This window comes from Entelurus aequoreus, linkage group LG25 (assembly GCF_033978785.1).
Source record: "Entelurus aequoreus isolate RoL-2023_Sb linkage group LG25, RoL_Eaeq_v1.1, whole genome shotgun sequence".
Lineage (NCBI taxonomy): Eukaryota > Metazoa > Chordata > Actinopteri > Syngnathiformes > Syngnathidae > Entelurus > Entelurus aequoreus.
Genome location: NC_084755.1, coordinates 33,679,893 through 33,699,052, shown reverse-complemented (window position 1 = coordinate 33,699,052; position 19,160 = coordinate 33,679,893). Strand labels below are relative to the sequence as shown.

The following is a 19,160-nucleotide window of genomic DNA, read 5'->3' as shown; positions in this document are numbered from 1 at the left end:
GTTTATATATCAATGATGAAATCTTAACATTGCAACACATGCCAATACGGCCGGGTTAACTTATAAAGTGCAATTTTAAATTTCCCGCTAAACTTCCGGTTGGAAACGTCTATGTATGATGACGTATGCGCGTGACGTCACGACGGCAACGGAAGTATTCGTACCCAATGTGTCACCATACAAACTGCTCTGTTTTCATCAAACAATTCCACAGTATTCTGGACATCTGTGTTGGTGAATCTTTTGCAATTTGTTTAATGAACAATGGAGATTGCAAAGAAGAAAGTTGTAGGTGGGATCGGTGTATTAGCGGCTGGCTGTAGCAACACAACAAGGAGTACTTACTTGGATAGCAGACGCGCTAGCCGATGCTAGCCGCCAACCGCATCTGTGATCGGGTGAAGTCCTTCGTCGCGCCGTCGATCGCTGGAACGCAGGTGAGCACGGGTGTTGATGAGCAGATGAGGGCTGGCTGGCGTAGGTGGAGCGCTAATGTTTTTATCATAGCTCTGTGAGGTCCGGTTGCTAAGTTAGCTTCAGCGTCGTTAGCAACAGCATTGTTAAGCTTTGCCAGGCTGAGAATTATTAACCATGTAGTTACATGTCCATGGTTTAATAGTATTGTTGATCTTCTGTCTATCCTTCCAGTCAAGGATTTATTTATTTTGTTTCTATCTGCATTTGAGCCCGATGCTATCACGTTAGCTCAGTAGCTAAAGAGCTTCGCCGATGTATTGTCGTGGAGATAAAAGTCACTGTGAATGTCCATTTCGCGTTCTTAACTCTCATTTTCAAGAGGATATAGTATCCGAGGTGGTTTAAAATACAAATCCGTGATCCACAATAGAAAAAGAAGAGAGGGTGGAATCCAATGAGACCTTGTACCTAAGTTACGGTCAGAGCGAAAAAAGATACACCTTGCACTGCCTCTCTAGTCCTTCACTCTAACGTTCCTCATCCACAAATCTTTCATCCTCGCTCAAATTAATGGGGTAATCGTCTCTTTCTCGGTCCGAATCTCTCTCGCTCCATTGTAAACAATGGGGAATTGTGAGGAATCCTTCCTCCTGTGACGTCACGCTACTTCCGGTATAGGCAAGGCTTTTTTTTTATCAGCGACCAAAAGTTGCGAACTTTATCGTTGTTGTTCTCTACTAAATCCTTTCAGCAAAAATATGGCAATATCGCGAAATGATCAAGTATGACACATAGAATGGATCTGCTATCCCCGTTTAAATAAAAAAATTTCATTTCAGTAGGCCTTTAAATGAATGTACAGAATGGTAAACACTGATTTTATACGCATGTCGCTGCCGTATTTTTATCTTATTCAATAACAATTAAAGGGGAACTGCACTTAAAAAAATGTTTATGCCTCTCCTCAACAATTCCTATGTAAGACTAGAACACATGTTTGTCTTATTTTAATGCACTATAAGTTGTAAAATATGGCAAGTACGAAGTGGCTAACAATGCAGATAATGGGAGTACACTATTCCGCCTATAAAGCACTCTGAAAAAACGTCCAAACACCGCCAACAATACCCCATTTAAATCTTGTAACCTGAACATTAACCAAGTATTAGCGATATTGTTATTATAATGGCTAACGCAGACAAACTATTTTTAGTGGTTAAGTGATCACAGAGAGCTAATTTGCTTGTGCTGCTATTTACTTACTGAGCAGGTGAGCTCCTCATTGTCAAAGAGTTGGTGAAAGTTAATTTCAGCGGTCAGCCATGTATGTAAATGTCAACTTAAGCGGGCAATTTTTTAGCAATTAGAAGAACACTATGAACCAGGACTTGATGAGTTAGTCGACAAAGATTGTCCACATAAGCAGATTTGACTATCCGACTAGAACTTAAACAGTTCAAATTACAACTAGGGTCAAAGATGATTTTCCTTCTTTCTTTTTTTTTTTTTTTTTAAACAGGCTCAAACCTGAGAGGAGCTCCCCTTGCTGTCTTCATCACCTTCCCCCAGCTGGATAACATCGTCTTCCTCATCCTCTTCATCGAGTTCACTCTCTGTACTCTCCCCTTTCACGTGCACAACTCCTCGCTCCTCCTCGCTCTTTGAATGCGCACTATGTCGCTCCGAGGTTGTTGTGCTGTCGTCAGAACCCTCCTTCTGAAGTCTGGTTGGTCAAAAATGCTTTCGAAATGAGTGTTTGCACTACATAAATACAAATGGACACTGAATACGTGGCTTGGGTGGTGTTCACCTGTGAATGCTTGTGCCTATGTCGTCTTCCTGCATGTCATTGGTCTCGGTTAGCTCTTCCTCCGTCTCCTCGGGATGGGTGGGAGGAGGCCTGGGAAGGTCCGACCCCTTGGAAAGCATCTACGGCATACAAGTTAAGTGATGCTAGAGCATGAACAAATAGCCGGTAGATGTGTGGTCATGTGTGTGTGTGTGTACCTTGTAATGTTTCTCCAGAAAATGCTGATGTTGCTGCTGAACCACCAGTTGCTGGAGGGCCTGGGGCGATTGGGGTAAAGGTGCACTCTGGGTACGAGCCAGCGGCCGATGACGAGGCAGCTTGTTGACTGATCGCATGCCGCTGGACACGCCTCTCTCTGCCGTAACCAGGGGCGACTGGCTGTAAATGGGGACTGATTGGGTGGAAAGTCAAAACATTCATTAGTCAGGTGCACTGCAAAAACTGAAATCTAAGTAAGATTAAATATCTCAAATAAGGGTGATATTTGCTTATTTTCTGTCTGATAAGATAATTCTTCTCACTAAGCATATTTTATGTTAGAGTGTTTTACTTGTTTTAAGTGTTTTGGGCCTAAATGATAACAGTAAGATATTACAGCTTGTTGCTGAGATTTGATGACCTATATTGAGTAAAACATGCTTGAAACTAGAATATCAACTGTTGCAAAGCTGTGTCATCAACACTCACAAGTATAAAACTACTTTTTTAAAGTAATAATTTCTTATTTCAAGCATGAAAAAAAATCATGACTTTGATACAATTGTGTCTCATAATTAAAACAGATGGCAGCAAAATGGACTTTGCTGTTTTATTTTCAATGAAACAATAGAAAATACGTACTCTTATAGTAGTACACTTGGCACGGTACAGTAAACTGACAGTTAATATTGAAACATTTAACATGTGACATTTCTAACAATTTTGAACAGAAATTGTTCATGCACATTCAGATGAATTCTTCAAAATTACAAATAAAAAATGTTTTGCCGGGGGCCGGGCTGTATATATGCGCACTAATTGACTGAAAGAGCACGCACTTGACGCGATGTCGTCATGTTATCGATGGAAAAATGCATTTTTAGACAATATGATTTGCCTGAGCGGCTAGGAGACCCCGAGAGTAACAAGCAGTTGCCTTGTTGCCTTTCCATTAAGAACAATACATTAGTTTTTAGCATAAGTTTGCTGGTTTCAAGAAATGTAATACCGAGCGCCATATCATTATGTTAAGATAATGGCACTAGCATATACTTCATTTAAGAATATTTTTCAACATATTGAGCAAAAAGGTCTCATATTTTTTTTTTTCTATCAAGAAAAGTGCACTTGTTAGTGAGAATATACTTATTTTAAAGTATTTTTGGGTTCATTGAACTTAGCTAATTTTACTCGTTTTGGAAAGTCTTGACAAGCCAAATTTTCTTGTTCTATTGGCAGATAATTTTGCTTAGTTCAAGTAAAATACCCCTCATTTTTGTACTTTTTTTCCTTGTTTTTGAACACTGACTTTTTGCAGTGTGGACACCATTTTTTTAAACTGTAGAGGCATCAAAATTGTTGTGCATGTGTGTCCCCGGGTGTGTTATGTGTGTACCGGATAGCATAGCGGTCTGTTGTCTGGCCTGCTCCAGTAGTAGCACATGTTGCAATAGCGAGGAATGAGCAGAATGAGCGCCTGATGGTGGAGTCTCTCCATCATGTCCTACCACGGAAAAAAAAAAAAATAGCCAACAAAAAAATACTTAACAAATATTTATCATATTTGAACATTCAACAATGCCAGTTAATCATAATAAAAAATATATTAAATGACAAGGCAATTTCTGGTTTTGGGCCATACTTTGTAAAACATTTGTGACAGTTTTTATAAAACAATAAAAGGACAGGAATTACAGCAGCAGCTATTGAGTCTGTTTCAGCTCGTGTTCATCTCTCCTCTGCACTCCCCCCCCACAGTATCTCAGAGAAACCGATTTATCTGCTGGTAACAAAGTGCCTCAAGAGGTCAGCCGGGCATAGCGCTCTGCTCTCCAGCTAACCCAATGACAGCACAACCGCCTTGCTAGAAGCCAATTATTGTTAAGTCAAGGGTTCTCAACTGGTCTCGCCCTGCGACTTACATTTCCCCATGGTCATTATTAGGTCATAGTTTAGTTTATTTCTATCACGCTTAACAAAAGTACAATAGGGAACACAATATGATTTGCACAATTCAACATGGCTAAAAAGGAGTAGAAGACCCACTTAAAAAAACTAGAGTGGAACGCTTTTAATCTACCCTCCTTGGACTGGTTGACTTGCGCTTCTCAACATAACTAAAACTGAAAGTAGACATTGCTTGCACATTTACTTTTCACTTTTGCCTTAGACCAGGGGTGCCCAAACTTTTTCCACTGAGGGCCGCACACGGAAAAATTAAAACATGTGGGGGCCATTTTGATATTTTTCATTTTCAAACCATAACAAAATATATGCATTTTTATTAATTTTACCTTTAGGGGTCCCGGGGACCATAAAGGGTCTCAGTCATTAAAATGTTAAAAATAAGTCAGATTATTATTTTTTTTAAATGATTTAACGCTTACAGTAAATCTCTATATCAACTTCAAGTTGATATAAAGTAATACAAATTAAAAAAAATGTTTTATGGCTTTTCTGTCAAAAACAACTTACCGGTAGTTTTTTTTATAGTAAAACTGAAATATGCAGTATTTAGTAATTAGAGCCCTAAAAGATCAATAATGCAGGACACCATTGATTTGAATTATTTCATATTTTTGAGTCATCACAGTGAAAAGATCAATAAAAAATCACTAAATATATTTGAGATCCAAAAGGTGCCCCACTCATAAAGTGATACAATTCTATTAGTTTTTTCTTTTACTTTCAACACTTAAGTTACGAGATCAACTTCAGATATATCTGTCGATTTTATGCTGGAACTATTATTTTGTTTGTTTTATGCAATTTTGTCAAAGAAAACTTTGATGTTTTTATATGGCTACTACACAATATATGCAATATTTACCACATAAAACATTTTAAAGTGAAATATTTGAAATAATTGGAGCCCTGAAAATAATTCATTATAACATGGATTTTTTTGTCATCATTTTTTTTTTTGAGCAATGGCAAAAAAAGAAAAATGAAGACAGACAAAAGAAAAAAAACAGCCTGCATGGCAGCTTTTGTGTCAACATTGCAACTTTTTCTCGTTAGATTTTTTAAATGTTTTTTTTAATTTTTACAATAGTATTTCCAGAATGTGTGGCGGGCCGGTAAACAATTAGCTGCGGGCCGCAAATGGCCCCCGGGCCGCACTTTGGATACCCCTGCCTTAGACATAAGGAGAATGGGCAATACTATATATATAATAATAATAATAATAATAATAATATTTGTGCAGTTTGTTTCCATCGTTGTGCTTTGCTGTTATTGCCACAAATGTCTTGTGTACTGCACTGGGAGTGTTGTTCATATTGGATCCTTTATTTCCAACAGACACACAATCATGGGTACTTTAACTTTTAACATGGGAACAGGATCAAGAAATTCTACCCAATCTACGCCGATGTAATATTCTTATGCGCTGCTTTCTCTCTGCGCTGCTGACCTGTCTCCGCTCGAGATGGTCTCCGGCTGGCCCCACTATGGACTGGACTCTCACTATTATGTTAGATCCACTATGGACTGGACTTTCACAATATTATACTAGACCCACTCGACGTTCATTGCATCTGGTCTCCCCTAGAGGGAGGTGGGGGGTCACCCACATCTGCGGTCCTCTCCAAGGTTTCTCATAGTCATTCACATCGACGTCCCACTGGGTTGGGAGTTTTTCCTTGCCCTTATGTGGGCTCTGAACCGAGGATGTCGTTGTGGCTTGTGCAGCCCTTTGAGACACTTGTGATTTAGGGCTATATAAATAAACATTGATTGATTGATTATCTAACAGAGCTGCTGGGGTAATTGTGTTATGTGTTTGGACTACAATGACAACAAAGTTTTCCTAAGTGCGTACATATTTTATTCTGAAGCTCGCTTTGCGCTGAACAGGAAGTCACTGTGGGTACATTTTAATTCAGTGTAACTAGAAGGTACCGCATTTTCCGCACTATAAGGCGCACCTAAAAACCTCCAATTTCCTCAAAAGCTGACAGTGCGCCGCCTTATAATCCGGTGCGCCTTATATATGGACCAATATTGAGCCACAACAGGTCTCGCAACTACGCCGACTTCATTTTCCCCCTTCTACGGCTGCTTACCATAGAAGAAGCGCTTCTTTTACGGGGGAAAATGAAATCGGCGGTTGCTTACCGTAGAAGAAGAACTTCTTCTTCTATGGGGGAAAATGAAGTCGGCGGCTGCTTACCGTAGTTGCGAGACCTAAACTTTATGTAAAGACCCAAAAATGGCTCCTATTAAGAGACACGCTTACGACGCAGAGTTTAAACTCAAGGCCATCAGTCACGCAGTAGAACACGGGAATAGAGCAGCAGCGAGAGAATTTAACATTAACGAATCAATGGTGCGGAAGTGGAGGAAGCAACATGATGACCTGCGCCAAGTAAAGAAGACTAAACAGAGTTTCCGAGGGAACGAAGCGAGATGGCTACAGTTGGAGGACAAACTGGAACAGTGGGTTGTTGAACAGAGAGCAGCAAGTAGAAGTGTCAGTACAATCCATATTTGTTTTGTTGACATTCCCTTTAGCGCAGCTCCATCTAATGGATGCATAACGTAAGCCCAGCCTCTACTGTAGTGTCTATTCTATGCGCCTTATAATGCGGTGCGCCTTATATATGAACAAAGTTTTAAAATAGGCCATTCATTGAAGGTGCGCCTTATAATCCGGTGCGCCTTATAGTGCGGAAAATACGGTAGTTACACTACCGTTCAAAAGTTTGGGGTCACCCAGACAATTTTGTGGAATAGCCTTAATTTCTAAGAACAAGAATAGACTGTCGAGTTTCAGATGAAAGTTCTCTTTTTCTGGCCATTTTGAGCGTTTAATTGACCCCAAAAATGTGATGCTCCAGAAACTCAATCTGCTCAAAGGAAGGTCAGTTTTGTAGCTTCTGTAACGAGCTAAACTGTTTTCAGATGTGTGAACATGATTGCACAAGGGTTTTCTAATCATCAATTAGCCTTCTGAGCCAATGAGCAAACACATTGTACCATTAGAACACTGGAGTGATAGTTGCTGGAAATGGGCCTCTATACACCTATGTAGATATTGCACCAAAAACCAGACATTTGCAGCTAGAATAGTCATTTACCACATTAGCAATGTATAGAGTGTATTTCTTTAAAGTTAAGACTAGTTTAAAGTTATCTTCATTGAAAAGTACAGTGCTTTTCCTTCAAAAATAAGGACATTTCAATGTGACCCCAAACTTTTGAACGGTAGTGTATGTTGCTGTTGTCACTAACGGATCCATCTTTTTAAAGAAATAACAAAAATGTTATGTTGACAACGGCGACGTTTGCTTAAGTTGGCATTTTTTAGTGATAAGAACGCGGTAGATCGGAATTTGATGAGTTGGCCGACAGACTGGTTGTTGTCATAAACCGGACCGACTTAAACAAGTTCGCTGTGTTGTCTTGATTTTCAACATAATTGCATGAGCTAAGTACATTTCAGGGCTTACTACTGAGAAACTGAAGAGTAAAAACAAATGATCAAAATTATAAAACTGCATTAGAAAAACTCAATTAAATAAAATTAAACATTGAGATTGCACAAATAAAAAAACAAAAACAAATTATAGATGTCACATGCTTATATCTGTTGTGGACAAAAACATCTTACATCTTCATCACAAAAAGTGTAAAAAAAATAACTAAATTCAATTCAAATCACCCACCGGGGTTTAGGCCCATCTCCTTTCGCAATTTTGCAAAGTCCATATTTCAAATTCAAATGACCTCAAGTCATATTTACATATGAGAAAAAGCATTAAGTTGTGAGGAAAACAGACTTGCAAGTAGAAATGGCCACTATTTATAATAATAGCACCAAGGTTTAAAGGGGAACTGCACTTTTTTGGGAATTTTGCCTATCGTTCACAATCATTATAAAAGACATGACGACGGATGGATTTTTTTAATTCATTCTAACTTGTAAATAAAAGTAAATTAAAGTCTGCTTACAGCGGAGCCAGTGGGAGCTCCTCTATTTTGCCCATAATATCCAATAAATAACCATTCAAAAAGCGCCAAAAATACTCAATTTACATTTTGTGACTTGAATATTGACCTAGTATTAGTGATATTGTTATTATAAGTGCTAACACAGACAAACTATTTATATTGGCGCCGTGATCACATCCGTGTGTCCCTATGTTTACATCATCGAGTGGTCTGCTGCTTTCTCGCTTCCTTGCTCCCTGTAAGTTTATTCTAGATCATAAGATGTCTGTGTAGGTATTCCGACAAGTTGGTACATTTTGATAGCAATTTACACGAAAACACTGCTTGTCCCCCCACCTCGTTTCTTCGCGAGGATTATGAGACATTTTTCACCTTAATGGGAATATATGAACATCCAGTCGGCATCAGACCTTATACAGTAAGTGATGTTTTATTAAGTTTGTTGAGTCTCATGAAGTCTGCAGTGAGTAATAATCAGTGATGGAAAAAAAAAAAGTGATGCGTTTTTTAAATTAATGCGCCGCGTATGCTTAAAATGTTTCAAATAAGTAAATATAAAATGTTATTAGAAATGTGCCTGTTATTACATTACATATATACTTACATTATGTATATAAAACCTCAATGGAGGTGTTTAGATGTTTTTTAAGGGCTTTATAGGCGGAATTGCGCGGCTCCCATAGGCTCTATTGCAGTGGTTCTTAACCTTGTTGGAAGTACCGAACCCCACCAGTTTCAGATGCGCAATCACCGAACCCTTCTTTAGTGAAAAAAAAAATATATATATATATTTTTTCAAATTCAAGACGAAGTTATATGTTTTTGGTAACACTTTAGTATGGGGAACATATTCTAAGTAACAAAGACATAATTTAGAGTTTTTTGGACACTAGGGGAACATATTCTAAGTAATAAAGACTTAATTTAGAGTTATTTGGTTAGGGTTAGAGGGTTAGGGCCAGGGTTAGAGGGTTAAGCTTATAATAAGGCCATGCCGAATAAGGCATTTATGAGTACTTAATAATGACTAGTTAAGAGCCAATATGTTACTAATTTGCATGTTAATAAGCAACTAATTAATGGTGAATATGTTCCCCGTACTAAAGTGTTACCATGTTTTTTTACTGGTGCACAAAATGAACCGTGCATGAACATCACCTTGTTCAAAGAACAAAACCAACACAGTGCATAAACTCACAACAAATCACACACCTGCAAATCAGTCTGACTTCTGCTGTTGCCGTATCCGTAATGCGCTTATAGGGAGAAGTTTTTATTTACACAATGAGTCGGGTGTGTCTTGACCTCTGCCGAACCCTTGAGCCAGACTCACCGAACCCCTAGAGTTCGATCGGACCCAGGTTAAGAACCACTGCTCTATTGTAAGCAAACTATTGATCGCATTCATTCAGTATTTAGAATGCAAAAAAAACAAAAAAACATCCATTGTCATGTCTGTCATAAAGATTGTGAACGAGAGGCAACATTTAAAAAAAAAGTGCAGTTCCCCTTCAAACTTGAAATATTAATGACAATACAGTAGAAGCCTGATATCGCAGTTAATACATACCTGCAGGTAAAGATGATGTCGAGAGAAACTTCCCAGTTAGAGCTCCGCCTGCTCGTAGTGACTGAATGGCTTGACGCTCCGCCTCCTGTTGGTTTGACAAGTTCTGGGAGGCCTGTAGGGCGTGACCATTGCATAAACAGAAAACTGTAAATAGCAATTGTTAGATAGTAAACATTAGAAGTAGAGATGTCCGATAATGGCTTTTTTGCCGATACCGATATCAACTGATACCGATATATACAGTCCTGAAATTAACACATTATTATGCCTAATTTTGTTGTGATGCCCCGCTAGATGCATTAAACAATGTAACAAGGTTTTCCAAAATAAATCAACTCAAGTTATGGAAAAAATGCCAACATGGCACTGCCATATTTATTATTGAAGTCACAAAGTGCATTATTTTTTTTAACATGCCTCAAAACAGCAGCTTGGAATTTGGGACATGCTCTCCCTGAGAGAGCATGAGGAGGTTGAGGTGGGCGGGGTTGAGGTGTGTGTGTGTGTGTGGGGGGGGGGGGGGGGGAGGGATAGCGGGGGGTGTATATTGTAGCGTCCTGGAAGAGTTAGTGCTGCAAGGGGTTCTGGGTATTTGTTCTGTTGTGTTTATGTTGTGTTACGGTGCGGATGTTCTCCCGAAATGTGTTTGTCATTCTTGTTTGGTGTGGGTTCACAGTGTGGCGCATATTTGTAACAGTGTTAAAGTTGTTTATACGGCCACCCTCAGTGTGACCTGTACGCCTTGCATTCACTTGTGTGTTTGAAAAGCCGTAGATATTATGTGATTGGACCGGCACTGCCTTTGCGTGGACAGTGCGCTCTGTACTCCTCCCTACGTCCGTGTACACAGCGGCGTTTTAAAAAGTCATACATTTTACTTTTTGAAACTGATACCGATAATTTCCGATATTACATTTTAAAGCATTAATGGGCCGATAGTATATGCAGTCCGATATTATCGGACATCTCTAATGCTAACACGTTTATGAGTGTCTGTGTTAGTATTATTAACTAACAACAGCTTTCTTTTTGTATTGTTTCAGTCACACAAATTCCTCAGTAAAGTCACCAAGACGTCACCGTTGAGTTATTGAGTCTGTTTAGCTGATTGGAGAGCTAGCTTCCGCGGCTAGTGGGTTCATGACGATGAGTTCGGTTTAGTTTGAAAAGCCGTTTTACTGCCGGGTTACAGGCACCGTTGGGAAACAATTAAGGTATGTAAATATACCGAATCTTTCTGTGTAAATAATACATTTTGCAATGTATACATCTGCGGCTTATAGTCTGGTGAAGCCCGTAAGACCCTGGAAACATTTTTTTACCCTAAAATTTAGTGGGTGCGGCTAATTTACCGGTGCGCTTTGTAGTCCGGAAAATACTATAATGCTTGCAACAAAGCAAGCATCCTTGCCCGTTTTAAGATACAGTGGTATCTCTGTTTTTGTACACCCTACTTTTAGTAAGATTGTGTTTTTCACCAAAAATCATCGTACGTACGGACAGTTATTGGCATACAAATGTACGACTATTATATACAGTAAACAGGTTAGGCAGAAAAGGGCCTGGACAGCACTTTTGGACACCTCTGTTATAAGCGATTGTCATTTTACTGTTATTGCCTCTATTAGAATTAACAACCCACTTTTGTTATTAATCTGTTCATTTTCTATACCACTTATCCTCATTAGGCTCACAAGTGAGCTGGATCCTATCCTAGCTGACTTCGGATGAGAGGTGTGACACACTGTGACAAGGTCACCAGCCAATTGCAGGGCACTTATTGACAAGCAACCATTTACACGAAAGAATACTTTTTTGGAGCCTCCAAATTCACCTAACATGTTTTTGGATGTGGGAAGAAGCTGATGCGGGCACGCATGCCCAGGCCCACACAGAAATGTCACAATGAAGACTTTTGATCGTACCCTTGATCTCCTGACTGTGTGGACAACATGCTAACCCTTAAACCACCAAAAAGCTGTATTCGTTAAAAATATACTTATCAGAGTCCATACGTGCTAGTGTGTGTGTGTGTGTGTCACCTACCGTGATGTGTGTGTTAGCAGGGAGGCCCAACGAGATATTAGGCAGAGATGGCGATGTGTACAGACTTAGCGGACTCAACGTCCCATCAGCCCCTAGCGTCTGATGAAGGGATCGAAGCTGCAGACACAGAAGAGTTAGTTACACTGCAAAAACTGAAATCTAAGTAAGATTAAATATCTCACATAATGGTGATATTTGCTTATTTTCTGTCTGATAAGATAATTCTTCTCACTAAGCAGATTTTATGTAAGAGTGTTTTACTTGTTTTAAGTGTTTTGGTCCTAAATTATTTCAGTAACATATTACAGCTTGTAGCTGAGATTTTATGACCTGTATTGAGTAAAACATGCTTGAAACTAGAATATCAACTGTTGCAAAGCTGTGTCATCAACACTCACAAGTATACAACTGCTTTTTCAAAGTAATAATTTCTTATTTCAAGCATGAAATAAAAAATCATAACTTTGACACAATTGTGTCTCATAATTAAAACAGATTACAGCCAAATGGACTTTGCTGTTTTATTTTCAATGAAACAATAGAAAATATGTACTCTTTTAGTAGTATAGTTGGCACAGTACAGTAAACTGACAGTTAATATTTAAACATTTGACATTTCAAACAATTTTGAACAGTAATAGTTCATGCACATTCAGATAAATTCTTCAAAATTACAATAAAAAAAAATTGGCCGGGGGCCGGGCTGTAAATATATATATATAGATATATAAATTCCTTGCACACTATATATATGTATATATGTGTATGTATGTGCCTATATATATATATATATATATATATATATATATATATATATATATATATATATATATATATATATATATATATATATATATATATATATATATATATATATATATATATGTATCTGTTTATTTTATTTCTGATGATTATTATTATTAATGTATTATTTCTTTTTTTGTTTATTTAATTGATGCATTTGTAGATACTACTTTGGGTTTTTTTTTCTGTTTCTTTCTTTTTTTTTGGGAGGGGGAGGGGGGTGCTGGTATGGTTGGGATATAAGCAAAAGTAATTGTACATGTTCATATTTGTGGATACCTCAGTTTGTATGTTGGGAACAGATCCAGTGTTGCCATTAGCAATGGCCGAATTAGAACTGTTAGGACTGCTGGGACCTGAGCCGGGTGCACTATTACAGAGAGGGGAGACTGGAAAAAAACAAAAAAGGAATTACTATTAGTATGTTGAACAAGTCAAGTAGAATTTCTTACAATGGTATTGCCAAAAGTTTATTCAAACACTTTGTGTTTACCTGAAATCTCAATGGCTCTTTTCTTAAAAGTGCTTATGACAGTGCCATCTTTTCTTCTGAGGAGTGGAGAGCTGCGCCTCTCTGCTACTTTCTGCTTCAACCGTGAACGCACCTTCAGGTTAGGCTCCGACACTGGATGACAGAAAAAAAAGAGCATAAAAGAAACTTCTTGTCTTGGAGATAATTATTTTTATAGTTTCAAATAACATGGAGCAAGAGAATGATTAGGAAATACTAGGGGTGTAACGGTACACAAAAATTTCGGTTCGGTACGTACCTCGGTTTAGAGGTCACGGTTCGGTTCATTTTCGGTACAGTAAGAAAACAACAAAATATAAATTTTTGGGTCATTTATTTACCAAATTTGCAAAATCTTCCACCAAAAATATTTTTCTTAGTGGAATATTTGATGTGAAGTAATGGGAACCTTGGATAGGTCAATAATTCATAATAACATTGATTTTGATTCAATATTATGTTTTGAGCAATGACAGTTTGAAAGAAAAAAAAAACAGCTTTGTTTTATTAGTCAACATTGCAACTTTTTCTAAATTACATTTAACCTTTAAGCTTTTTTATTTCACTTTTGTTATGTTTTTGTTTATTTTAATAGTATTTTTAGAATGTGCCGTGGGCCTTTAAAACATTAGCTGTGGGCCGCAAATGGCCTCCGGGGCACACTTTTGACACCCCTGCTATAGATAATATTAAATTAAATCTGATAAATCTATGGATAAAAAGCAGAGCCTGGCGACGCATGCACGTTTATCATAACTCTCTCTCTCTCTCTGTCTCTGCCCCTCCCTCACCAATGCTGCTGCACGCACAATTTGTTTTGTTTTTAACCCCCTCTTAACCCTGAACGTACATTGAAAATACACGCAACCCTAACTCAAAATGCCGGACATTTGAGGCATTTAAGAAACTCCGCCCTGACAGCTCTGCAAAAGAGGACATGTCCGGTGAAAAGAGGACGTATGGTCAGTCTATCGTAGCCCGTTAGCTGCTAGCATGCCGTGTGTTGTGCCTCGGTGTGCATTGTTTACACAACGTGCGTTACGCTACTTAATATGTCCGTGTGGAAACTCGTTCGGTACACCTCCGAACCGAAACGGTTCAATACAAATACAAGTACCGTTACACCCCTAGGAAATACATTCTCAAAAAATTGTACTGTGTAGTGATGACCAATTTGGGTTGGCGCTTGTCATTAAAGGGTCAAGGTGGGTCCAGCAGCCAAACCAGTTGAAAAGTACTGCGATACTGTATTTGTTGTGGTGTGTTTGTTGTATGCAACATTTAGGAGGAAAAGGGGAGAGCGACAGACACTTGGACGCCTCTAAGTATACGGAGGAATGAGCCAGAAATTGTCAACTGCCCCACCCCTGGACTAATGGCTTTGATATTAACACACATTTAATGTCTACCCAAGACTGTTGAGTGACTATTCTTGCATTGCACTGGGGCTTCAATGGATAAACTATTTCACTATATTAACCACACACAAAAACATAATAATTAAGGCTGTCACAATTAATGCGTTGACTCAAGTGATTCATTACAAAAAAATATTGCTTAAATCATGTACACATTTAGATTACTCGTGCAATTTATTTTGGCCGTACAAGCTATTTTGCCTCTACTTCTACACGGTCAGGGATCAGATCAATGCATACGTCAGTACAAAAATGAGTGAGGAGACTCTGACTGGTGTGCTTACTGGTAAATTTCACTCTAAAGTACAGCCTGAAAAAACTTTGGATAAACCGTTACCAAGTTTTGTGCAAACAAATGACATGCAATCAAGTCTTCTTTGACAGCCTGACAAAAAAATTGCATTTGTGCACAAATAGTTTCTTAAGCAAATTTTAATTATGATTAATGTGATTAATCATGACTATCAGACCATGATTAATCAAAATTCCAAAATCTGATCAATTTGATTAAAAAATAATAATTTGTTGCCCTATTAATAATACTAAATTATAATCTATAAATTGTAGTGTATTACTAACTCACAATTTACCTGTAAATTAAAGTACACTGAATGGAAGGTGCCTTTTCGTTCAGGGAACTACAATTACCTAAAAGTTCCTGAACATTAACGGCAAAAAAGTTTAAATCTTGTAATAGACCTTAAAGCATAGTTTTTACACAATGTTTACAGCTTTTGGAGGGCGGGTAGTGGGGCTTGGTTAAGTTGGGAGGGTTGAAGGACAAAATCACGTTGTAGCCAGTTGTATTACAATCGCTCCTCCACGGGTATATTTTACAAGCGTTCATAGTAAAAAGCACTAAAAAGACGCCAAATCAGTCTTCAAAGTCAATCAAGAAATCTAAATCAAGACCCATCATAACATCCTATCATTGACTTACTGAGTAATTGTCACTGTTGCACTATGTTTTCTCCATTTGTGATGGCAGACTTTATTATGACGAGGGATCTACATTTTTCACATACGATACCTATTTTGGAGCCTTGAGTATTTGCCCATACTGATAATTATCCGATACAATATTAGCATCAATCATACTTTTATTATTTTGTAGTGTAGAATGTTGAAAATGACTGGATCAAGGGAATTACTCCAACAGAAGTATGAAAAACAATAACTTTTCATTAATTAACCGTATGGAATGGACTAAAGCTTTTATTTAAGTTGAAGTTGAGTGGTAAATGTTTTTTTTAGTGACAACTGGTGGCTACAATAATAAATCAAGTAAAGCTCATGACACAATAAGTTCAACGATGCGAACACGTTTGTTAATGCATACGTTCTAATACGCTTCTGCTTTGGAGACTGCATCTGTAAGTAAAATGCAACTCAAATTATTTGATACTTGTTTGTATTGACAAATGTCGTAATTCAGTCTGGCAATATTGTTTACTTAAGGAAACGTGTTACCTATGTCTAGCTTGTGTGGTATTGTGTGCTTAGGTGTTGTGTAGTTGCTAGCAATTTGTAGCCTATAGCCTACAACATTTACTTTTTTTAAATGACTTCAACTAAATACAAGACCAACCTTTTGTGCTTTAGAGCAGTGGTCCCCAACCACCGGGCCGCGGCCCGGTACCGGTCCGGTACCGGTCTGTGGACCAATTGGTACCGGGCCGCACAAGAAATAAAAATAAAAAAAATAAAATATATATACTATATATATATTTTTTTAAATTAAATCAACATAAAAAACACAATATATACATTATATATCAATATAGATCAATACAGTCTGCAGGGATACAGTCCGTAAGCACACATGATTGTATTTCTTTATGACAAAAATAAATAAAAGATTAAAAAAAAAAAGTGAAATAAAAAATCTTAAAGGTTAAATGTAATTTAGAAAAAGTTGGAATGTTGACTAATAAAACAAAGCTGTTTTTTTTCTTTCAAACTGTCATTTCTCAAAACATAATATTGAATCAAAATCAATGTTATTATGAATTATTGACCTATCCAAGGTTCCCATTACTTCACATCAAATATTCCACTAAGAAAAATATTTTTGGTGGAAGATTTTGCAAATTTGGTAAATAATGTATATTTTGTTGTTTTCTTACTGTACCGAAAATGAACCGAACCGTGACCTCTAAACCGAGGTACGTACCGAACCGAAATTTTTGTGTACCGTTTCACCCCTAGGACATTCAGATGTTAACTTGCTGTCCAGCTTTGCACAAGTAGACACGCTTCAGAACTGCTTGTATCTGAGTACTTGTACCAGAGATTTTAGCTGCAAGTTGATATAATCCGATTTTTTGCTGGTATCGGCCCGTTATCAGTTATTGATATTGGACCAGGACACCCCTAATTATAACCAAGTAACATCTATTAATATTGGATCAGGACACCCCTAATTACAACAAAAAACATATATTTTTAAAGAAACAAATGACAATCTATTTTCTCTACCACCTATCCAGTAAGGGGTCACGGCAGTGGCTGTGGTCTATCCCAGCTGACTTTGAGCAAAAGGCAGACTACACCCAAGACTGGTCGCCAACAATCACATGTGGCATCGAGTTGGACACAATCCTCCACCAGCTGCACAAAAGAGATTCCAATCGCCTCAAGGAAGAGATTTTGTTTGTTTATCGAGCGTGTTGAAACAGCAGTCTCAACAAACAAGATTTGGGGAAATTTGGTATTGCATAATCTCATTTCAATTTGAAACATCCCTGCCGTTTCAAAGAGCAGTGGCGCCTTTTTTGCATACGCCCTACCTGTCTTGCGCAGCGGAAAGTCATCTTTGCCCTCGTAGTTTCCAAGTAATGTGGGAAGTCTGTAAGAGGGAGGTGTTCCTGGAGTATTACTCTGGGGCGGAGAATTCGGCTCCAGGGACGCGTTCTGGCCTCCCCTGCAGAGGAAAAAATGGTTAGTAAATCATTCATTGCACCAATAAATCACAACATTACTTGACATTGTTACAGCTATATTGCAAGAAAGTCATCTTTAGTAAAATGGAATAAACTCAATTTAAGACTAAATAAAAGCTTTTGGCATATCTGTCTGGGGAATTATATTATGGAAAAGATTAAATGTACGTATGAGTCATTTCAAAAGACAATAAAAAAAACATGTGTTTACAAAGTATAGTGAAGAATACTGCGCAAAGAAGACAGTGTCTGAAATTAAAACTTTATCTTATATTTTAATAATGTGTTATACATCTGTTACTATACAATGTCCATGATCGTTTTATCAATAGCATCCATCCATCCATTTTCTACCGCTTGTCCCATTCGGGGTCGCAGCGCTAACACAGATAGACAGGTTTTGTAAAATAATCTGTATTTTTTTTTTTTTTTTTTACATATTTATGTCAATTTTACTCCGGTACTAACTATTTACTTTACAGGTCTTGTATAGAAAAGCACTCTGAGAGTGCAGACCTGATCAGCAAACAGTGATCCGGATCACCCCCAAAATCTATTCACTCATTTCTTATTGCATGGAACAACAATTCATCGAACAAAGAAGTGTGTCTTACTTTTGGTTGATGAATAAAATGTGAAGTAATAATGGTATGTAATGCGCTCCATTACAGTAGTTATCGTTAAAACGCTGCAAAAACTAAACATCTATTGTATATTGAATGAACTATATAGTTCATAAAAGCACAGCCATTAACAAACTATAATATGTCATTTAATCTTAGTAAATTTGAAAATGAAACTATTTGGTTGTTCATTTATTAAGTGAAATTATTATTACTTATTTTCTCTTTTGCATTTATAGTTGCTCTTTAACCAAGCAAAAATATGTTTATCCGATTAATCAATTGAAGGAATTTTCAGTAGAACACTCTATTACAAAAAATGTTGATAGCTGCAGCTCTTTTTTTAAGCATGTTCGAAATAAACTAAACAATTACCACCACATTTACCAAATTGGAACCGGACCCTGTTCTCAACTTTATTCTTTGAAGCTGGTACAAATAGTGAAAACAGAAAACAAACACCCTCATCAAATGTATTACTCCACTTGATGCTTGATACCTAATGGAAACAAAGGGATGTAACGGTAATAATGATAACTACAGTAAAATTCCAGACAGTTAGTATGACTGTTTTATATTAAAATGATCAAAAAACCATCATTGACAACAAACTCACGGACTGAGTGGTGCCAGCTTGCAAGCTTAAATGCCGACATGAAAACAAGAGTCAATAACATCGTTCTCCATTATGAAACAACATACCCCAATCTAAACTTACAGTATATGAACACATTTCTGTCTGAGCAACTAGGCTATTCAATTGTGCACACTGAACCTACTCGCAGAGTGATTATACCCAAAGGAAAAGGGACAAGGTGTTTTCATGGTGAGTTCAAGGACCGCTGAACAGAGTAGGACACAACGCC

The 19,160-nt window shown here is 37.7% G+C and overlaps 1 protein-coding gene across 5 annotated transcripts in view; it reads right to left on the bottom strand.

The window, feature by feature from the left end:
- hdac5 (histone deacetylase 5) overlaps window positions 1-19,160 on the bottom strand; it is a 122,516-nt gene that overhangs the window by 26,712 nt on the left and 76,644 nt on the right. For all 5 annotated transcript variants that reach the window (XM_062036761.1, XM_062036763.1, XM_062036764.1 and 2 more), the window contains 9 exons: window positions 17,519-17,652; window positions 13,294-13,425; window positions 13,080-13,189; window positions 11,997-12,113; window positions 9,951-10,062; window positions 3,822-3,929; window positions 2,425-2,618; window positions 2,228-2,346; window positions 1,945-2,140 (listed from right to left, as the gene is read on the bottom strand). In XM_062036761.1, coding sequence (XP_061892745.1) covers window positions 1,945-2,140; window positions 2,228-2,346; window positions 2,425-2,618; window positions 3,822-3,929; window positions 9,951-10,062; window positions 11,997-12,113; window positions 13,080-13,189; window positions 13,294-13,425; window positions 17,519-17,652 — 1,222 coding nt within the window. The remainder of the gene's footprint in view (window positions 1-1,944; window positions 2,141-2,227; window positions 2,347-2,424; window positions 2,619-3,821; window positions 3,930-9,950; window positions 10,063-11,996; window positions 12,114-13,079; window positions 13,190-13,293; window positions 13,426-17,518; window positions 17,653-19,160) is intronic.